Source organism: Carassius auratus, chromosome 31 (genome assembly GCF_003368295.1).
Source record: "Carassius auratus strain Wakin chromosome 31, ASM336829v1, whole genome shotgun sequence".
Lineage (NCBI taxonomy): Eukaryota > Metazoa > Chordata > Actinopteri > Cypriniformes > Cyprinidae > Carassius > Carassius auratus.
The window spans coordinates 9,378,212-9,402,796 of record NC_039273.1 but is presented as its reverse complement, the minus strand read 5'-3'; the positions used below and the strand labels follow the sequence as shown (position 1 = coordinate 9,402,796).

Here is a 24,585-nt window from a genome sequence, read left to right as displayed (position 1 = left end):
GTATAATGACTTGGTAAGAGTATGAGGGAAAAGCTCCTATATACCTTCAAAAAAGTTAAGCTATTTATTTATTTTTACCTTTGGTGCAGATTATTTTGCCTTATGAAGTATATCAGCAGGATAAAAAGTTAACAGTAAATCTAAAGCAAGACTGCCAAGCCATTTGATATAACAAGATATAAATATATTCAGCTAACCAAAAGGAAACATTTATTGGAACAGAGGGAAGTTTCCAAAAGCAGACCGAGTTTATATCTTACACCTCTTGGGACCTCGTTCTCTTGAGGGGAATGTTTTACAGGCATTAAAACCAAGCACAGATCTCCTGGGATTCCTGCACAGGCAAATATCACTTTGCCTCATCCACATTTTTATATTGCATAAAAAGATGTAAATTTGCACAATGCCCTGATTTCCAAATGCACTTGTGAATGGTCGTATGTTAGAAACTGAGAACAAAATGTATTAAATAAGTAGGCCTCAGAAAAAAAAAAACAAGCTGGTGTTGTCTGAACTACTACTGTTTTTAACAAAATACAGCAAGAAAAAAAAATTAAACACAAAATATAAGCCTCGACTTAGTAATTTGTTATCTTGGTCAGAGATTGCTCTAGTTTTTAGAGAAAAAACAAAAACAAAACTATATGTCAAACTCATATCCGAACAGACGATCATAATAATTAGTTGGACCTTCCTTGACCTTCAGATATAATGCATCTGCTCTACTGCATATGCATTGAAGAGATGGTTTGCCTGTGTTTTCCAGAACTATTATTAGGTTAACCCTTGAGGAAATAACTCATGCATTGAAGTGCGGATGTGTCAGAGCACATATGACACCTTGTTTCTTTTGCAACATCTCTGTGTAATAAAATGTGTTCAGAAACAAAAGCAAAAGTGAGACTATCCGTATAGTGTCTAATATACATAAGTACATGTATATCATTTTATTTATATATGTATATATATTATATTTTCTGGACTGCAGCAATATGTATTAACTTGAAGTTGTTAATACTGTACTATAAACAGATTTTTTTTTTTACACATTATATTTTCAAACTTGATATTATTTACACTATGGATATTGTTAGCTAGACTCATTATCAGTGCTTTACACAGCTTCTCACAACAATTTATATCTTCTGTGGCTGCAGCAAATTAGTGACTTGTGAATTTGTCTCTTTGCAGTCACCTCCTGCTTTCACAGTGTGGCCAGATATGTGCTGTAAGAGTGTCTTTTGGCTGTCGTCCTCATCAGTTTCACCTTCCCTAGAAAAACTGCCCATACATCTGCTAATTATGCACATAAAAGTACTGCATGGAAAACAAGCTCATGCAATGCACATCTCCAACTAATCTAACACATGCACCTGCTCATTTAAGCAGAATCTGTCAGATTAGTTTTACTTTAATAACATATTTCCTCCAAAAAAAAAAAAAAAAAGAACGATAGGAATAAACTTTTTAAAAATGGTTTTTAATGCATATATATATATATATATATATATATATATATATATATATATATATATATATATATATATATATATATATATATATATATATATTGAAACATTATTTGGAAACGCTGCATAAAAGTTTTTTTTTTGTTTTTTTTTGTGCATATTTTTAAACAAAGTCAATGCTGAATTTATCTGATCAAATATACAGTAAAAACAGTTATATTATGAAATATTATTGCTATTTAAAGGAAGTGTTTCCTATTTTAATAAATTTTTAAGTTTAAATGTATCTGTAATGGCAAAGCTGGATTTTAAGTAGCCATTTCTCCAATATGTATTGTCATACAATCCTTCAGAAATCATTCTAATATGCTGATTTGATGCTCAGATATTTTCAGTTTTCATAGTACTCAATTATTAGCAATAGTTCTTACCGTCAATGTTGAAAACAGGTTTTGCTGCTTAATCTTTTATTATTGTTGTTTGTGTTGTTGAAACACTTTTTTTTTTTTTTCCGGATTCATCAACATTTGACAGAAATCGTATGTAACATTATAATGTCTTAACTTTTGATGTCACTTTTGTTGAATTTAATGCATTCTTAATATAAGTATTATTTCTGTAATTCTTCACACTATTACTATGTACTATGTAAATATCTAAGTATTTTCTATTTTTATTTATTTATTTATTTTGGATTCAATGGTGTCTAATATATATTGTGTCCTTGTTTTGTTTTCGAAAACTGAGGGGAAAAAAACATCAAAAAATAACAAAAATATCATGCAAATACACAGTTCTGGCATGACATTCTGATGGTGCAGTCTGATAGGTCTAACTTAATCTGATATAATGACATCATAATCACATGGCACAGCTGATTGTTTCTCTCTTGTATTGGTATCCAATGAGCAGAGCACACTGCTCAGCATTCAAATATATGACTAGAGCTTGCTGTAGCAGTGCAGCTTGCTTCAGAAACCCTCCACCATCCCCAGCTCCACCTGTATAGATTTGCTACGAGGTGATTCAAATATGCTGTTTTGGGTTATTTCATGTACTGTATGTCATATTTGCAGCAGTAACATTTATTACATGCTCACAGTAGCATGTTGTGGGTGAATTGGCAGCAGGTAATCTCGGTACTTACTCTGCCGCAGCAACAGCAGCGTAGCAGATCTATTCCACCAAGACCAAATACATTACCATGCCAATCTCTCCAAGAGTTGTCATGACAGAAATATTTTTCCTGTGTTTTATTCAGCTGGTTTTTGATCATTTGTTTGCTGCATATATAAATGTACTTACTAAGCTGATATTACAATTTAAAAAAATAAATGTTGAAATCATATTTATATGACAGGCAGTGACTGCAGTCGGAGACTAAGGAGACTAATGTTTATTTTGACATCAGGTTTGTCTTTTTAACTGATTCTCAGTGACATATTTGTTTTTAGACTAGCATTGGTAGTAAAAAAGACAACAACAACAACAAAAAAAAAACAGTTTTTTAGCCATGTACGGTAGCAGCATCCACCACCAGTGGCAAGAAATTGATTCCTTCAATCTAACCTGAATTTTGGGATTCTCATTACACCAAATGGGAACAAAAAGAAAAATGAAATGAGACAAGCTGTCAGATATTTTATTTGACTGTCATCTCCTCCCTGTGGTCCTAATCTTGTATAGCACTGTACCAATTACCTTACATGAAGGGAAAGAGAACACTGAAAATGATGGCGGCGTCTTGGAACTTTGGAGGTCTAGGATTGACTGAATTGTTTATTTGTTTTATTTCTGCTGCCTATATTCATCAGCATGTTTATTCATCAGAGTTCATCACCCCATTCAACTATAGATTAATCGACCAGAAGGAAGTATCTTAGAAATGTAAACACATACACAGTTTGTGTACATAAATCAAGCCACTGTATAAGAACAATCACCATGTGCAAAAGAAAAATATCCAATACCCTCTCTCTGCTTACAAGCTCATATGCACCTCAGCCAGATGGCTCATCCATCTTTGAAACAATAGAACTCTCTCAAAGACTGGTGCTCATCCCAGGTGGATAATTGACAGATTGGCGGTCTATAGTAGGTATAAAAAGTCAACATTCTCAAGCTGACAGAATGGTTCTGAGGAGAGAAAATCTATTATTTTGGTCACGATTCAATCTATTGATCTGTCTGTAATGGATGGTAAGCTGCATTAATCAGAAACAAAATATGGTTGATATGTGAATGAGACCGTGAGATGATTGTTATTTACTACATTATATCTTCTCTGACTTGTCCTTTGAAAGAGAATGTGGAGAATTGCCCCAAAGGACAGACCAATTAAAGTGAAAGTTCACATAAAAAAATTACATTGTGACATTTTTTTCAGCCTGATGTTGTTCTAAACCTGAATTAATTTATTCTGTGGAGCACACACACACACACACAACTATTTTTATCAACTGTTTTTGTCAGACAATGAAAGTGAATGGGGTCCAAAACAACATTGGAGTCCACTCCAGTGATGTTCATTGTATAAAGGAAAAAACAGGGATGTATTTAAGATGTTGACAGGTTTGGAATGAAATAAGGGTGAGTAAATTATATAATTTTCGTTTTAGGGTGAAATATGCCATTAAGCAAGCTTCACTTTGCAAAAACCTGACATTTTGATGATAGTTTGTTCTGGTGTAATGTTTTCAGAGAAACTTAAGGAAAGCAATTAGTTTGCTTAGTTTATACCCGTCAGCAAAATGGCCTTTTGTACCTTTCTTTTAGAGCACTGTGCCATATTTATGATACAGTGAAGGATAATTATTATGGCAGTGTGCAGTAATTAGCACATTGCATTCCTTTACATCAAAGAAAGGGTTTCAAAATCATCTTGTTTTTACACATGCATTGTTTAGCTCTCTCGGGGCATTCTTTGCTGAAATAGGATTTAGTAAATGTACATTTGGGAATTTCCACAAACATTTATCTGGTTAGACATTATTGCAGACTTCTAACAGATATACTGAGCCTATAGGGGTCATTTAATAAATTAGGGTTGAAATGAAAACTGCTGAATACTGAATTAATTGCACTGGGATATAAATGGTTCATTTGTATTTATTTTGTCCCTTGTTTACCATCTTGGATTTCAATGTGGAACCCTGTGAGTATTTTTAATTGTTTGTAGTTTATGAAATTGCTTATGTTGTTTTAGTTTCTGTTAATGACAATGTAAACAGTAGCATCAAAAGTACATAGACACTTAAGAAAAATAAATAAAAATAACATATTACATATGGGAATATTGTACAAAGTGGCATGTATTTTAAAGAACAAACTTTAAAAAAAAAAAAATAAGTATTATAATTTATAATACAAATATTGTTCAAAATGTAGATACAATTTTTTAAGTGATTTGAAAAACAATTATAATTAGACCCATTTTTAAGTTTGTAGAAAAGTGTCCAAATATTTTTTTGACCACAGTATACACAGTACACACATACAGTAAACACACATAAATATGTATACATGCAGAACTGTATTCCCTTAGGCTGAGTGAAGTTTTTTACATGACAAAAGCAATGGAAAGTATTTGCCAGTGGAAAAATAGAAATGGTTTAGAGCCAATGCTTCCAAGCCATTAAAGGAGGCACGCTGCAATCTCCCACAATCATCTGTGCTATTTCTCTTGATATTCTATGCTGGCGACGGGTCACAGGAGAGAAAGTGTGTGATAAAGTCTGAAAAGAGATTCTGAAAATATTTATCGGAAAGTGCTTGCATGGTCTGTGCCGTATGATTGCTAGTGAGCTATGGGTATTCAGTCACATCTCTATCAGAAATAACTACTTTTTTAACTTGGATAATTTGGTTGATGTTTTACATCATTTTGAATGTTAAAAAAAAAAACATATTACATTTGGATTAATGGGAAATTAAAATAATAATAACAACAACAACAACAATAATAATAATAATAATAATAATATAATTATATATATATTTTTTTTTCTTTTTTTTTTCAGTACAACACTGTACTTCCTTAAATCAGAGAGAAGAACCCTCTGACATGACCAAAGACACATGGACACATGAAAGTGCATAAATATAATGTAAGCATGAGACCAAGTCTTTTTTATTGCACTTTGTACATGCATAAATTCATTTTTCATGCTCACTGTTCTGACATGAAGGTCCTCATAAATCTCCATAAATCAGAATTTTGAGTATTTGACATAGATTATTATTATTAGTAGTAGTAATAGTAGTAGTAGTATTGTTGTTGTTGTTAGCTATTTAGATCCTCTAACTACCAATTAAATATTTATATGACAAATGAGACATATAACATATTAAAACCCTTAAAGCAAGAACATGATAATCTTACATGCAGGTTACATTTGCCCTAAAAAAAACAAAAAACTAAGGGAGAGCATATTTTTTTTGGGGGGAAAAAATAAATAAATACATTTTCACACCAATCTAATGGAATGCTTTTTATTATTATTTATATCAGCTTAAAGGCAGTATAACAAATGTTACCTTAATGCAACAAACTTTATTTTATTTATATATCTATGCTATATCTTCACAAACTTGAGACATTTTTTACATTGCAGTAATGATAATGGTTAGTGTAATTAATTTTCATGAAAATTATTTTAAACATTCTTCAAAAATGCAATGTACTGCAATATATATAATATAGTATAAATATATCCTGCACATGATCTTGACTGGATTTATGAGGTTTACCCATATATGTGTTTGAGTTTCTATGTTTTTCCACAAAATCATAAATATTCAAGGACTTATTTTGAGAAAAAAAAAAAATCCTGGACATTGTCATGATGAAGGCTTGCTTGTTCTTAAACACCTCAGCAGGGCATAAATCCACACTCCCCAAAGTGCTCATTTAAGAGCTCATAAATTTTAAATTTTCTCTGTCTAAACCGGTTACCACAGGAGTCACGCTGTGTGAGGCAAAACACAATATTATCATGTATTTTTACCCTCTAATTATTCTGACTGTTACGCATATGGTACTAAAAGCTCAAAGTCACATGTATAACAACTGTGCTGAATGCCTTTTAATGTAAAATGCAATGAAATAGTCTCTCAAACTGCACCTTCCACACAAAATAGATATATATAGTGTCATCACGTCCCAAACCACAATAATAGAAGATACATTTCAAGTCATATGTTTGCTATTATGAGCTGCTTGAATGAAAACAACCCTACGTGTGATCTTGTTTTAATCAAAAGCAAGCAGGGCAACAAAAGGAGACGAGAGGAGACAGATTTGCCCAGACCTGAAGTGTCACTGATATCTCTCAACTTGTGCAAATCACCTAATGAAGACAGCTTTTCAAAAGATCTTTTTTTTTCTTTTATATAAATAAAAACTCTCACATAACCTTTCGAAGCAAAGCAAAAAGTGATGTTTTCATCCGGCGCTCGGTGGCGGATTCGAATGTGGAGGATGTAAGGTTGAAGGGTCTGATTCAGTAATGGTAGACCTTTTGCATTAGAAACCAATCCGCAGGACCCTGGTGGAATATTATGCGAAATATTGTCAGTGTATTTTGTCATTCCATGGATTTAAAGTGATCTCCGAACTCATTTGTATGTGCACAACTCAACTTTTGTGCACATACAGTACCATTTTTGCCCCTTCCAGTGCTGATAGGCTAAGGAGAAAGTAGGAGTTGTGGTGGATGCCCTCTTCAATTTTGTCTTTTTTTTTTTTCCCAAAGTGAATTTAGCCCTTTAGTCTCTAGTGAAAGTATCAAAGAACACAGAAAATCTAATCAAAAAGAAGCGGAAGCAGAATGTTTCTTGCCGCTAGAAACACTCATCTGAAGTTGGAGATATAACTGCTAATTTACGTCCTCCTGACAGGAAAAAGTAAGCGCTCTTCAAAGCCAGCCTGGAAGTCTTTGTCTGCTTTAGCATCAACATTCCAGCATGTTTTTTCTCCAAGGGATAAGAAATAATTGGCTGCATTGTGCAAGGTATCAGTGTCAGGTCTGATAAGTGATACAGCGATGATGTACATGAGGACATGAAAGAGACATGGAAGAAGACTCTCTTTTGAACCTTCAATGTGTTTATAAAGTATGCATCCATATTTAATGTCTTGATATGACATATTGCAATAATGTGAGTGAGGAATCTTGTTTTTCAGATGCCTACACCTGCAACTTTTTCCCATGGTGGCTGTCCCTGTTTGCAAGATGTGATTTGTGTGCTTTCCTCTGTTAACGTTTCTATTATGCTAATTAACTGTGGTTTAACACTTTTAGGAAGACTTCAAAGCTCAAGGTACAGAAAGTTCGGTCAAATGAAAGTGGCCGGTTGCAGTATTCCAAACCCTACTGGCCACATTTTATTTTTATTTTTTTTCTGACAAACTCTTCATTTTTCAATTTAACAGGAGGGATCTCAGTCTGAGAACAAGGTAGAGACACGGAGAAAACAACATGCAACGTGGAGAAAAATAAATAAACAGATGAACAAATAAAAAAGAAAGAATTATTTTGAATTGTAAATCTACTTGTAAATGTCTGTTATTTCATATGAACACAGAATTGTTACAGTGATGGCAGATTTGACTTAGTTTTTTAGTCAAAATCGGATGATTAGTAAAAAAAAACTGTAGACATAGCTAAAACTAAATTTGGTGTAGAAACAAATTGCAGTTAAAACTGTTACAAAGAAACATCAAGTAACATTGATTTAAACTTGATATTTTAATATAGAAATACTGAAATAGTAAAACGTTCTTGTAAAATGACCAATAATCATTAATCCAACAACATACATGTTCCAGAGTAGTAACTTAAAAACCCTATAATTACAACAACAAAAAAAAAAAAAAGAAAAGAAAAGAAAAATCTTTTTTTTTATGCCAAAAATAGATTGATTTGTCAAAATGTTATGACCCATACATCACTTGGATTTTATTATACATATAGTATACTGTGTGTATATATATATATATATATATATATATATATATATATATATATATATATATATATATAATAACTGAAGTCACAAAAGTCTTGGGGAAAGGATATAATATGATCAACTCATCTTGAACTAATTTGTTAGAAACAGAAAGTGTAGCCCTGAAACTGAATTCAGACAGAGTAAAAAATAATAATAATAATAATCTCCCTTTCACAGTACAGTGTCAGAGAAGGTATTCAGCATAGATTGTTAATTCAGAATTTCGCAATATATAATGAGGATTTTGGGCATGTTTAAGAGCACAGAGCTCTGTTATTATTATTTTTTTTTTTACAGCATCCTGAAATAGCCTCATACTTACAAACAATATACCCAGCAAGCTCTTGAGCATTTCACAAAAAAAAAAAAGGAGGAATGGGCACTCGGTGTTTTCTGCAGTGACAGCTCAGAGTAGTTTTAATAGGCTGATAAAATGCTGACTTGAGCACACAAAGAAACTGCGATGGTTTCGCAGTGTTAGGCCCTGACTGATGGAAACTGGTCTCTGCCACAGGTTTTATCATCTGATGTGTTTCTCTGCCATTTTTTATTTATTTACGTTTCTGAGAGATAATGAGGAACAGGCTGAACCTACCTTAGCATTACTCCCGCACTGAAACAGATACAAATAAGGTTTTGTCATTGAAAGCTGGAGTAAACACTGGTGACATTTACACTTGCAGGTTATAATTGTGTTTATTAAGATGCTATGTTTAGACTGCTAATTGAAAAATGATTTAAAGTGTCACTCTTTTTCTCTCTTGACCATTATGCTTTGAAACCTGTGATGAATTGAACACCAGAGAGCTTTCGTCTGTAACGATAACTGGATCTAGCTGTTAATTAAGCTGTTTTTCAAACAATTTGATATCCTCAGGAGAGACTGTCAGCAATGCATATCACATTCAGCCATTTGCAGTACCACCAGGACACCAGCATAGCTGTCAATTTACTTCCACCATGATAACTATAATCACGCCATGTGTAGCTATTGTTGAGAACCAATCTTTCTTTCTGTCTCCTTCCACCATCTTCAAAAAGAAATATGATAATCAACCCTTCTACTAGAAGGTAGAAACATTCTTTTATTTAGCTGACTCAAATCCATTTTCCAGCAAAACTTAACTTTTTAACATAACAACACTTTATAATCACGTTTGCTTGTTTAAATTCCGAAACTCAAATGATGCAAACCTGCTTTTGGTCGAGGTCCTTTGAATCCCTGTCTCCCCCCAATAGATTTGTATTAGTATCAACTCATTATATTAAATATATTTTAAAAGAGCATGAAAAATAATTTAAAAAGTCGATTTAAAATATTATATTTCATTAAAGTGTGCTTCAAACGTTTACAAATGCAAATTGATTTTAATTTCTTCTAATAAAATGTATGTAAGCATGCAAATGATTATAGTAGCCTACTAATAAATGGTGTTACTGTGTACAAGTGTGTAAACCGTGGGTAAAGTCCGACTCCTCTGTTATCCGTTCAGAAACAGTAATTGATTATGACAGAAGGCAGTGCTGTCTTAGCAGTGTGATTGTGAAGAGTGCTGACATGTTCTGCCATTTGCTTTCAGAGCCAGTTACAGAAACATTCAAACCTTTAGTGCGTTACTGCATTCCTTCAGCTTTCAGGCATCCATCAGGAGCCACTCATTAGGGGGCTTGCCTGACTACTGTCAGCCCAGGAGTCTTTCTCGTGTAGTTGAGCAGCCATCACACCATCACCCTCCTCCCACCTCCATCCTTCATTCCTATCTTTCCTATCTGCACCAGGCTTGTTAAACAGAGCCCCACATTAGTCCGGCTTCTCCCTCCATAGCGGCTCACAGGCCTGTCAGCCCCAAGGTTTAGTTAATCACTCAGTGAGATCAGCCCTGCGCTCGGGCCCCGGACGCTAATAGAGCGACGAGTGAGACTCAAACACAACATGAAGGCCTCGTTAGCACAGCAGGTATTTAAGGAAACACTCTGTTTCAAATGAAAGTATAATTTGTCTTCGCGCGGAACCATGGGGCCCTTTTTGAGGGATGGCTATTCGTCGTCAGCACCAGTGGCATTGGGAGGCTCTAGGCTGGCACCATTGACACCATGAATTTGACGTTTAATACATACTTCAGAGGAATAGCTGTATATTTGATCCCCAAATATACAAGTAATTTTGTAGCATTAAGGGATATTTGCTGACAGCCCTTTTTTCTCTTTTATTTCTTCCTTTTTTTTTTTTAAAGAGACAGAATGATAAAATATAACTTCTCCCTGCAGTCCAATGTTAGTCCAAATTATAGTGCTGGCCAATGATGATCAATGCGATTCAAACAGGTCTTCATAATTAACCCACATGTTTGTATTGCAAAATCAATACACCTAAATTGGAAATCTACCTTAAGCTGAAAGTTACGAATAACATTCCATATAAAGCATTTTCGGCTCTGGAGCGCCAAATCTATTATTCTCCACTAGAAGAAGCCACAAACACACTACTTTATCTATTAATAAAGAGCCAGAGGCAGAACACTTTTAAATGCACATTGCTCAAAAAAAAAAAAAAAAAAGACAATGTGGTCCCCACAGGCAGAACAGTCCCTCAGATGGGGTCTCAATGGTCTCGGGTGTTTGTTATTATGCCATATTATTAGAAAGAGCATCACAGTGTTAAAATGTTGTATATGTGACATAATTAACTGTTCCCCGACTTCCCTTGTTGCTTCTCGTGCATTAATCCACCCGCTCTGTCACGGCAGCACCGGTCCCTTCTCTCATTAGTGCTGGCAGGTATCAGAATGCAAATAATGAGGAACTGCCCGCCAGTCAAACTACATACTGTATATATATATATATATATATATATATATATATATATATATATATATATATATATATATATATATATATATATATATATATATATATATATATATATATATATATATGAGAGCGAAAGAAGGGGATTGGGAGTCCAGGAAGTGCCAAGAGTGAAAAGCAATCATAAATGAGAAAATGCCCAGGAGAGCACTCCAACATGCACTAACTGCAGAGGAACACAGTGACAAGCCACACGCCTTCATTTTCAGTGAAACGGGGCCGACTTTCAGCGCAATGTGCCAATCAGTGTATAATGTCACTTTCGTCGATGATCAGAATTAGATGGGGACAAAAGACTGCTGGAGAATGGTTTGTGTCAATAACGTTCGCCACTCATCCTTAGAATTCCCTTTCATTTTGTTTACTGTATGGAGAAACAATGGCATGCAATACAAACAATTATTTTTCCACCCTGTTGATTTCATCTGACACATTCTCTAGGGAGGTAAAAGAGGCAATTTTCTGTATTTCAAGGATGTCTCTGCATGGCATTGGGGCGTCTCTTTTGGATGATTGTGCGTAAAATCACTGCAATTATGGCAGGTGGTATGTACAGCAACTATACTGTATATGCATTATGAATTTGAGGATTTGACTAACTAGGTGCAATGAAGCTTTAAAGCAAATTACAAAGTACATAACACTCCTTGTTTTCCTCTCAAAGTAAATGCTCATTAGCTCTGGATGGCATCCATAAAACTGACGTTTAAAAAAGACTTCAAGGTGCAGACTGCTGCCCTGAAATGAATTACATACTAGGACTTTTTCAAATTATTATTACCTTCAGATGGTGATACACAATATATAAGCTTTATTATTGCAGTACACATAAACCTTAAAGCCGCAAAGTTAAAAATGTCTCAGGGAAGCGACTGGATAAAAAAATGAGGTATGTGCATAATTCCTTGCGCCCCTAAAAAGTTGGGTATTGTCCTGTTTATTTGCCTTTTGTGGACATTAGTGTACATCAGACTTTGTCTGTCTGTCTGTCTGTCTGTCTGTCTATATCTATCTATCTATCTATCTATCTATCTATCTATCTATTTTATTGTTATTATTATTGAAGGGCTGCAGAACAATGTCAAAACTCTTATTTTAGTACATGCCTAAGTGATTTTTCTCCAGAGCATATATCACCACCATTAGCCATATATGAATGCCCTGCTTCCAGTTCATTAAATATGCTGAAACGGTTTCACCACTGGGCCAAATCCATGTCTTTCTTGATCAAAACGGAGATGATAATCTTTAATTGAAACTTCCAGCGAGAACATTTATTTTTGGCATGTAAAATCATTACTTTTTATGAGCCCCTTCCACAATTACATACTCTCCATGTTAATATAACTTTCAAACAGAATTTCTTCTTTATGTGCTCAAATGCGTGTAGTCCATTAATTTCGTTTTATTGCCACTAAATTAGTTTCACTTACCCCCTCAGGCAGCAAAATGTAATGTGCATAAATATAATTTATGCCCCTAAACATTTGCACTACAAATATGCAGCTCACACAAATGTCAATTACCTGCCATGTGCACTCTCATATAAAACAGATGCACTTCAGACCATTTCCAGATAAGTGGGAGTTATTCTTGTTAGAAATGACCTCAGACTGCTAGGGCGCCTTGTGCTAGATAAGATGAAGTTACACCATAAACGATTTTCCTGGAGATTTGATTTTTTTGTGTCATAGTGTCACCTTCACCTAAAAAAAAAAAAGAGAGAAAAAAATTCCTACACCATTGCACTTTCATATTATCTTTTAGTGAAACCATTACATTTCTTTGGGAGAACATATTCCTTTTGGATCGGCTGGTGTTCAGTAAGGAGATGGTGTCACTTTGGGAGTTTTTCTTGATTGTGCTTGTGTGATGAACTATGAAGAACACCGAATGAGGTTTCAATGATTGCTCTTCTGGGGAACATTGAGTTTTTAATAGGAGGAGTAAAAACAAACAGTATAGACAGTTCACGGATCGTACATGTTTGTAGCATGTGATAGGAATGATATGTAATGTGAGGTACAGCAGTTTGGGGTTTCTTTTAAAAACGTGTATGCAGTTTGGGTATGTAGTATCAGAAAATCAATGTTACAATCTAACATGATGAGACCATGCAATGTATACAATATAAATGTTAGATCTGAGGTGACCATATATATTATATTACATATTTCAAGAAAACCTACAAAATCTTTCAAAAGTTTTTTTTTTTTTGAATAGCAGCTTTTGAATTTAACACTAATTTGCCTTAGAAGTAATGTAGCAAGACCAACCATTTGTTCTGACCCCTTTATAAATGTGCTCATGTAAACAGCTTTAATGAAAGTTGGAAATAATAATAGTTGCAAATAACAATTACAATTTGTTGTATAAAGTGCACATAAGGGAGAAGAAATTAAAGGGAAATCGCACTTCAAAATAACATTTCTGTTATTATTTATTTACCCCTCATGTCACTCCAAACCAGTATTTCCTTTGTGGAACACAAAAGGTGAATTAAAAAAGGTTCTGGCTGGGTCTTGTAATTTAATGAAAGTGAATGAAAACTGGAGTTGTCAAATCACCATAAAAGTGGTCCATGACTCATGCACTTTATTTCAAGTCTTTCAACTATAACTTTGTATGAGGAAGAGACTGAAATATGAATCGTTAGTCACGGATAATCTTACACCCTGGTGGGCTGTTAACCATTGTGATTGGATCATTGAGCTTTAGTTCCCATTGACTGTAATTGCACAAGAACATTATTCAAACTTTTTCGTTTTGTGCAACATGAACGAAAGACAGTAAAGTTATAAATGTTTTTACTGACACAAAGGTGATTAAATAGTGGCAGAATTGTCATCTGTGGGTGAACTAATCCTTTAAGAACTAATTAAATTACAGAATTGGGAGTCATTGCTTTTTATGAACGTCATACTAAGTAATCAAGAATGCCATTAATTGGATTCCCATTGAAATTCATTTAAGAAAGCCACAGAGAGCTGGTAATGGCAGCCTTAGTTAGTAAAACTCACAAACCACACCCCTTTTTAATAAGAGACTCAGTCCTTGTGGTACACTTGAGTATGGATGGTGGAAGTAGCATTTATGAAGCCTGAAAAAGCGAAATCCATCAATTTCCAGGGAAGTCAGAAGATAAACTATCTAAGAAAATGATCTCTGTTTGTTATATCACAGCTAAAATGCATTTGTTTACCCCAAATGTAAGACAATTTCAGTGTTTGTCTAGGCAGAAATCTTTCACCTGTCACTTTAGAACTGGATATGTAGAAAACAAGTCCCTCCAGATGTGTCTGCTGTGCAGTATGCCCCAGTTGTTCATCACAAAGATTCAATCATATTTGTGAACTGTCCCTGATAACTGCTTCCTTAAATTCTCATTAGCTTGGCCCCTTCTGTTGCCAAAATGGATGATTATTCTGTACCCTTTCTTGAGACATATCACAGCTGACTAATCAATAACTAATTTAGCTTTTGGTTATCTCGGAGTTTAAAAAAAGTTGCCTTACTTTTGTTCTTTTGAGGCAGTTTCACTACTTCTTCCTTAATGATTTTACCTATTTCATCTCAAGGTGATCTAATAAAAAAAAGTTGAGGAACTAGTCATCAGGTGTTTATGTCAAAGTGTAAGTTGACACTGCTCCTAAGTGTGTGTTGCTTTTAATGTGTTTGTGTTTTTTTTTTTTTTTTCGTGGATGAATTGGCTATATCAAGGAATCATTAAAAATAATAATAATAATAATGTGCAATTCAAGCAATTGGATATTTACAGATGCCACATAAAAATGACTTTTATTTAGAGTATTAACAAATTCATGTTCTATACAATTTATGGACATTACCTTTGTAACTTGTCACAAATAATAGATTTTATAAAAATAAATGTACATGAAACAGCATATATAATAAGTACCTTGCTTATGGCATTGTGATTTTTAAACAGCTTTCCTCCTACATTCATATTTCAACAAACACCGTAAAAAGAATGTTTTAAGCATCAATAAAACCATCTATTGTTGATTAGGATACTGACATTTTTGAGAGTTACAGTGTTGACAGACAGCATAGAAAAGGCAAAATGTTTATTTTTTAAAGTCAGAATTCTGCCCAGACACAGCAGGAACCCCTGATTACACTAACAAGGTTTGGCTCACCATGTGTTTGCTGCCTCTGTTATACTTAAAGAGAATAAAGAGGTGAAAATAAAAGTCACTTTAAAAATCAAGAGTCTGTTCCTGGACAAGTCCTACCGCACACATCGTTTATCAGCACTGAGGCTGATGCTAAATTCTACAGTGTGCCATGAAACTGAAATGAGGCCATCAGACTATTGGTGCTTTTCCACTGCGTGGTATGGCTCGGCTCGCTACGGCTCAGTGCAGTACCACATGACTTGTTTTGCATTTCCACTGCAGTTTAGTACTGATTTAGAGTGGGCGGGATTATCCACATGTCCATTGTTGCGACTCCTCTACTGCCGCAACTCGCGAAAAACATTTTCATTCTGCGTCGTTCCATCAAGCTCTCACTGGATCCGCTCCTTTGAAATCAACGAGAGGAAGATTGAACGTATCAGGTACTGTACTCAGTGGAAAATCCCCCAAAAGGGAACCATACCGTGCCATATCATGCAGTGGAAAAGCATGAGTTATCGTAAGTCATCATTGCAGTTAAGAAACAAAAAGGCAATGGATTTGGCCATCCTTCTGAAGTGGCCCATTACATCAGTGGCTCAAACAAACCAACTGTTGCATCACCATCAACACTGTATCCCAGCAGTTTTTCAATATATATAATTATATATATATATATTCTTTTCTAAAAGTATATCAGGCCATTTAACTATAGTTACTGAAATAGCTACAAACAAACTGCTACCTAGCAGTGCCTTATTAGCTACATAGTTTGGTAGTTTCATACTCCATTGAGTTGGGCTGCTTGGAGCTGAAGGCCTGAAGAGCAGTCTGGATTCGGACAACATCAGCGGTAGAGAGTTTGAGACGGTGGCGTAATAAGCAGGCAAACAGGTCCAGAGGTTGTTGGCCTGGTGGAGAGAGACGGTTGACCCGGTCTCGGATCTCCAGCAGCTGGAGCAAGGCCGAGTCCTGCGAGCCCTGCGTGTACGGATAGTCCAGCTGCAGGATCAAGTCCTGAATGGCATCTGGATCAAAGTGCATACTATATCCGAACACCTGCATACTGTTAATTTTCATGTAGCCCAGGTTACGAGAAGAGTCCATGTATTCCAATGGCTCGAAATGGACGCTGCCGTTCCCCTGAACTGATGCCGTTTTGACACGGCTCCTCAGGTAAATGTGTACCGTCTCAAAAAAGGTCTTCCACTTGTTACCCAGAGACAGGGTCCAGTTATAACAGTCAAGCGGGATGTCTAACTTGGTCCTTTCCCAGTCAGGGTAACTGTTCTGGTCAATTGGCATGATCCAGCTCTCAGAATGACTACCTCCAAATGGATTGATGTAGACGGACAGCACGGGTTCCAGGGTGCTGTTTTTAGTAAGGCATATCTGCAGGGAGATCCCTAGGAGCATGTGGACATGGTTCGATTTGAACTTGTTGCTCTTCAGTGTCAACAGCATCCTCTTCCTCCAGCTGGGATCGAACCAGTTGTTGAGTCTGACATCATTGCTTATGAACATGGCATGAATACTGATCCGCCCGTCCTTCTTTTGAAGCAGGTAGCGCAGCTCCATGTCCTGAAGGTCCGTCTCGAACCCGATGTAGTTGTCAGTAGAATCCGGTATGGTATTCCTACAGGACCCTTGGCTCAGCATGTAGCCGGGATTGCAGCTGGCACAGCGAGAGCGGTTCTCGTAGGAGCAGGAGGCGCAGTGAGGACCATCGCCTACGTAGCACGGGATAATGCCCTGGCAGGATGGGTGCTCATAATGACAGGAGCAGGTCCGCGTTTCCTCCATGTAGGAGCCTATCTGTTTGTTCTCACTGCAGTACATGATGGAGAGGATATACCTAAGCCAGTAGTTGTGAGGCCTATGGTGAAGGAATTAAAGTGATTAGTCAGATTGTCTTGAAAGTCATAAATTATATTAAATTTCATCCAAGATAAAGTCTAAAGATAAAGTACTGCAAGTAGCAGTATTAAAGATGTCACAATAATTAATCAGGGTACTTATGGGAACATGTTTTATTTTGTTCATTCTCCAATAGCTTAGAGCCTAAAACCTTTTTACATTGTGTACACACACACAGTCTCACACAACTGGGCACAACATCCAATATACTCTAAACACAAAAAGTAAAGTATGTGCTGTTTAAAATGACATGAAAGAATACTTTATTCTTAGAAAAATACAGCTTGTTTTTCTTCATAATAGATGATTTGGAAACACAATTTGGAAGAATCAATACTAAAAAAATAAAATAAAAAAATAACACCAGACACCAAATTATTTCCAAATAATTTCATCCATTTTATAAGCATGAAAAAAATGCCATCCTGCAAAAAATTAACATAACATGCATATTCAGTCACTGTAATGATTCTCTCTGCAGCCACTGGTAAATGAACTCAGTGGAGTGGATCAGCACGATCTGTCACATGGAGTCAAATTGTAAACATCAGCTAAATTGTACTTGTTTCCCATTTTCCATTTCACTTTGTTTTTTCCAAGCACAATAACAGAGTAAAAATTCAACTCATATGGCATTTATAAAGCCTAAGCTAAAATAGCAAATGACATGTCTGTTACTGCACCAAGTCTGTGAAATTAAGCTATACTGGATGTAATTTTTGACATATTAATGTCATTGGTTAAAAATCAGTGAAAGACAAATTATAAGCTGAAAAGGATGCTATTTTGTGTATATTTAAGATTAAATAAGACCCGAAACATTCTTAATTCTCCTCTGAACTGGCTTATAGATAAACAACTCATTATTTTCAAAGCTTGACGTATGTGGCAAATCTTCTTTTCACAGTTCAAAAATCTATTTCAGCAATTGCACAGTTCCTTTTGTTATGCTATCCTGCGAGATAGCTAAAGACTTTCATAGCCATAGAATTACCACTTGGGCAGAGAAAAACAATTTACTCTGGATTAAAACGTAAGTGATGGCAACAGAATGAATAAATATTCATGGCACCAGGCTGCCTGAGAGACAGTCAGTATGCAGGTGGTTGGCGATCGAGGAAACCTCAGCAACCTGTCAGCATATTTCACTGACAGCGAAATGGAAATTCACACCAGAGACAAAACATGCATGTACATTTATTCTATGAGAAAACAATTTCTTGAAAATTTCCATATTTTCATACCATAAAAAAAAAATTAAAAAAAATCTGATGGAAGATATACAATAGCAATAAGCATTTTTGCTCTTCTTACGGAAATTACACCAATGAAGGAATAAGCATTTGTCAGGCAGTGTCCAGCTATCATATTCATAAAGTTAAAGTATTTGATTAATATTTTAAGGCCCCAGTGTATTAAGCTATAGTGAAAGACAAAGTAATATGCAATCATAAAGCAAAAGAAACCTTCAGATATATGGGAATGCAGTTTAAGAACACATTTATTGAGCTGTGGATAAATTCAGCTTCACAAAAGGAATTAAAAAAATATATATAAATAATTTAAAGGAAGTTTGAAAATCAAATAAATCGAGTGTGAATGATGAAATGACAGAGATAAAAAAAACAATAAACCTCAAAAGCATCTGGTTTATTTTAATTTTATTTTATTATTATTATTATTATTATTATTATTATTATTATTATTATTATTATTATTATTATTATTATTATTATTATTGTTATTAGTATTCTTATTCTTATTATTATTATTATTATTATTATTATTATTATTATTATTATTATTATTATTTTTGCTACAACTTGAATCATGTTATCAAAGAAGAAGGATGCTCTTGAAGAAAGATCAAGGCAAATTGCAGAAACATTTCAAACACATGCTCATGATTGGAATCTTTGGAACATACTGCGCTTGGACTTAAGTACTGATGTTATTCTCATATATGGAAATGTTTGTTTTCACCAGTGCTGCAAGATAAAGTCAAGTAAAGCAATTTTCCTTTGTTTACTTCACATTTTTAACTAACAGGTTTATAAGATAGAATAATATTAAAATAATCATTAATTATGCATGCTTAATACACTAATTAATCATGTAATTATTTCCTTTAGCATCCCGCAAATTGTTGTTAGTGCAATGCATGTTAGTTCACTAAAATGAAGTCTAATATCTTGTATACTTGTCAAATATTCACTCTAAATTGGTGTAATAAAAAAAAAAAAAACATTATTACATTATTATAAACATTATTATTAAAAACTTTATTTATTTATTTTCACTGCAAAAATCTGCAATTATTATTATTTTTCATAACATTAATATTGTACATTAAAAAAAGCAATATTTCTGGTAAAATATGCAATGATTTAAAAATGCCTTTTTAAGATTCCATTCTATTATTTTTATTCTGATTAAAAATTGAATTATCAATATTAGAGTTTACATCTCACACTGTTTTTTTTTTTTTTTTTTTTTTATATCAGAATTGCATGACACAAACTTACAATTACAAGGTATAAAGTAAGAACTGCAAGATATTAACTCTCAATTGCATGGTATAAAGTCAGAATTCCGAGATATAAACTCATAATTGCGAGTTACAAAATCAGATTTTTTTCATTGTTCAGATCTGCCATTTCCTACTTCTTTTTTTTTTTCATAACAGTAACATTATTGACAGAAAATACATTTACTTGAATTAGCGTTTGGTTCTGCAGGCTAATTAGCAAGAGGCTTTTTTAGAACATTTGTTGTTGTTGTTAGTCAATTTTTGTTTGTAAGTAAATACTGTGTAATTTTTATTTAGAGATTGTACAGCAGACTGGCCAACTTTACATTATTAAGTTTACATTATTTTATGCTGATCAAAAATTTGACCAGTTAATAAATTCTATAAATTGTATAACTGTTAACATGCATCAAGAAAATATAACATATATTTCCCTTATACTAAATGTTTCTAGTGAAAAGTTGAAAGCTGAAAATCTCACTGTCCCTTAAGGAATAAAATATACAGTATATCAGAGGATATCCATTGGCATTAACATGACTCTGCATCTGCAGCATCTGTATTGCATGTCATCCCAGAGCACCCAGCCAGCTTAAGTGATAATATGGGGGTATCTGAATAGTATGTCTTTGAGAAGTCAATATGAATATTAATGAACCAAAAACTTTCAACTATAAAGCTGATCATCGCTTTACACTTGGCTTTCACCTCATCTGACTCAAGTAGTTTCCACTTGACTTGGCTGCCTGCGTGGTCTGCATAATCATTTTACCACAGCCCTGACCCTCTACCATCTTTGAACACTAGTTTTAGACCTCAGTCGTGAACTTTCTCCTTCCACAGCCCTTACCAAAGGCACTGCATTATCATGCCAGTGCAGAGCCCATAAATTACCTGTTTCTTGTGTCTTCCATTAAAACACAACCTGCACTTTAGCCTAAAGATGGGAAGATAAAACCAATTCATCCACTAACTCCTGAAATGATTAGATGGGACAGTCTCTATCATTTCAGAGAGGCTGGGACTTCAGCCAGGATACTAGACTTAACGCAATTACGCTTGCCACAATTGCCCTCAGATATGAACGGAGTAGTGTGTTAAAGGCATTTCTTAATTAATTAGCTCGGAGGACATGCATTTTAAATCTCCTATTAGTTCATCCATTTGGAAGCAGATCAAAAATGAAGATCCAAATGCAACAGCACAATATATGTATGTGACATCATCACAATTAAAGATGTTATAGGAGAATTAGAGGTTTGAACTTTATATGGACATGGGTTTTTCAACATTTTGCAATCTGTGAAAGAAAAAAATATATCAGTAATATTTTACAGTAAGGTCTGCTAACATCAGTTAATACATCAGGTATCATGAACTAATTATAAAAAGTACTTTAACTGAATTTTAATAATAACAAGTACTCTTGGTTAATGTTATTTTCTACAAGTATGTATAAATTGATGTCTTGTAAGCATCTATTGGTTATATTGATACTATTATTAATATTCTGAATTAATGATAATAATAATAAATTCCTTTAATGTTAGATTTTGTAATGCCACAGTAGCTACTTTGACTGTTTTCATGGTAAAAAAAAAAAAAAAAAAAAAAGAAAACTAACTACAGTAGTTAAAATTTTAATTAACTAATTTTAATTAATTGGATTAACTTAATTAAAACTTAAAACAAAAACAAAACTAAATCTAAACTAGAACTGTAGCTTATTAAATGCTACATTTAGCAATTTGTAATTGTTTCTTAATGATACCTAATTAATTAGTGTTATCAAATTGAACCTTATAGTAAAATGTTACCAAAAAGGCCCTTAATCTTTTTGGAAGAAATGAGAATCTAATGTTAATAAATGGAATCTTATAAAATGTTACCAAAAAAGCCTGTTCAAACCTGAATCCTTCAGGAAGCAATGAAAAAATATTGTTTACCTCTCATCACTTTACAATCAATTGTAAACATGGACATTTCCAGTTATAACCCTTTAGGAACATGGCTAATCTCTTACCTCTCCCTGGGCACAGATATTTTGGGCTGAGTCCGACACCTTTTGCTGAGTTTGAAGAGTTTGCCGACAATCCGCTGCGCTTTGCTGAGCAGCTGCTGAGTGCTAGTCTCCAGCAGCTGAAAGCGCTGCTGAACGCCAGGGTCCATCTTCCAAAAGTACTGCACAGCAGATGTGTTCAGAGCATAGAATGTTGGTAATCTCCTCACAAAATTTTGGAAGTCCTCTAGAAAGGCAGACAAGTGTTGAGAATAAATTACTGGAATGACTTTGCATCATGTCGGGGAAAAAGAAATCAGTCATGTTTGACGAAATGTGTCAACAGTGAAACTGGGTGTGGAAGGGGAGCAGGTGGAACGTTATTTTCATTCCTTTGATGAAAATTGAAAATTGTCCTGTGTGATTGAACACTGATAGGCGAGAACAGCAGGGTATTTTCAATGAGTTGCTAAGAAGCACAAAGCCTTTTCTAAGAAGGACAGAATGATTTTGAAGGAGCACATGTGGTTCAACTTCATCAAAAAAAAAAAAAAAACACATTAAGTTCTGACAGTATAGCAAGTAGTTAAAGCATAGCAGAATCATCTCAGCCACACCGATGTCTTCCAGCAAAGGGAAGTTCATTCTCATTCATGGCGAGAAAAATCAATAATCGTGTTATGGTGCTCAACACCCCAATCAATCCTACCTAACATCTAACAAGAAATGATCTCAGTGGCTATAATTAACAACACATATCCTCATCATAGCCTGACAATTCCAGTCTGTGCAGAATTGGATTTTTTTATGCAATCAAACATTAGGTAACTGAAAATATTACAAGTTCAATTTTTAGATATCCGCCAAGTTTTGTTTTGATTAGGAATTTCATTACAAAACAAAAACTGTGTGATGCCCCAGACAAATAGAGAAGCGGACTGGTAGATGATCTTGCTCCAGCAGATGATTGTTGTTTATTTATTTGGTTTAGAGTCATTAAGCAGTGGTTTTTCACTCCCCGCTGGTGCTGCAGGAGGAGGTAGAGCTCCAACATGGCTGCGATGCACACAAAACCCTTCTCTGTGCTGGCTCAGTGCCTAGCTTAGGGACAAGTAAGCCTGCCAAGTCCAAAACGCTGCTTTACCACAATGACAATGACACTAGATCCCAGGAAGCACTTCCTACTATTTCCTTGTCAGCCATCAAATCTAACAAGGTGACAAAAATCACTGTGTAATGTCACCCCACTATGTGTCAGGGATATACACAGATCTATGCGGCATGATGGAATTAACTTGGTGCTGGCATACCATGGGCCTCTCTGAATTAAGAGTAATTTACAATAAAAATAAAATAAATTATATCCATAAAACCTCATGCAAAACCATTTAATGCTATGTTTTTCACCCCAAAATAATTCTCATTTGCCTATCCCCATATGATTGTATGCATAAAAGGAGAATTATAAAATAATTGTGCTAGTCGCTCTTTTCCATGCAATTATTCCGCATTGGGACTAAGAGTTTTAACTAAAAAAGGAATAAAATAATCATAAAAGTGGTCCATATGACTCTGTGTTATTAAGTTATACAAAAACGTACAAAAGACTGAAAATTAAGTCATTATTCACAGATAAAAGCGAGTGAGAACTGGCAAGAACCACACCAGTCATGAATCACAAAATCATTCTGACTGTTTTTTTTTTTTTTAACCAATTCATTTTAAGTTCTGATTCAAATAAATTTTGTTCACAAACTGCTACTTCTCCCATGAACATGACAGAACAATTTTATAAAACATATATGGTTTGCTTGAGTCCTTTTAGAAAATTGGAAGATTTAGTCTCCCTATTATTTCCAATTACATGGAAAATAGAAAACTATTATAGAAACTATTATTAAAACAGAAATTAAGTACAGTAAATGAAGAAAATAACTTAACACAATTGTGTTCCATTTATTTTAATTATTCAACATGTTCCTTGAAAAGTTACTGGTAAATTAAAATAAATAAAAAAATAATTAAAATTGCATAATCTTACCAGACTCTTCAAACTCTTGGTTGGCTTGCATCCATGACTCTCTGATGAGTTTCAGACTGTCCTGCATTGCCTTCAGGTCTTCACTGGGACAGTTGCACTGGGGATAATCACCACTGCATTTGCACCAGCAGTCATTATCCCGGCACACAAACTCGCCCTCAGAGTGGCAGCCAATATAACTGAGAGCTGCCTCCACAAATCTGCTCCTTAGGTATTCTGGCAGAATGGCCTGAAGCCCTAGAAGAAAACAAAATTAATTATATGAAAATGCATCATATGCATTACAAAAATGAAACCAGTATACACTACCATGTAAAAGTTTGGGATCAGGCATTTTTTGTTAGTTAGTTAGTTTGTTTTGAAGATTAAATTAATCAAAAGTATATATATATATATATATATATATATATATATATATATATATATATATATATATATATATATATATATATATATATATATATATATATATATATATATATTTTTTTTTTTTTTTTTTTTTTTTTTTTTTTTTTGAGCACTAAATCAGCATATTAAATGATTTCTGAAGGATCATTTGACACTGAAGACTGGAGTAATGGCTGCTGGAAATTCAGCTTTGCCATCACAGG

At 34.3% G+C, this 24,585-nt stretch overlaps 1 protein-coding gene across 2 annotated transcripts in view; it reads right to left on the bottom strand.

The window, feature by feature from the left end:
* Positions 1–15,140: 15,140 nt before the first annotated feature.
* Positions 15,141–24,585, bottom strand: part of LOC113050484 (BMP/retinoic acid-inducible neural-specific protein 3-like) — a 32,121-nt gene continuing 22,676 nt past the window's right edge. For both annotated transcript variants that reach the window (XM_026213471.1, XM_026213472.1), the window contains exons 6-8: positions 23,975–24,211; positions 21,958–22,180; positions 15,141–17,363 (exon numbers count right to left, since the gene is read on the bottom strand). In XM_026213471.1, the coding sequence (XP_026069256.1) occupies positions 16,247–17,363; positions 21,958–22,180; positions 23,975–24,211 (1,577 nt within the window). In that variant the 3' untranslated portion in view covers positions 15,141–16,246. The remainder of the gene's footprint in view (positions 17,364–21,957; positions 22,181–23,974; positions 24,212–24,585) is intronic.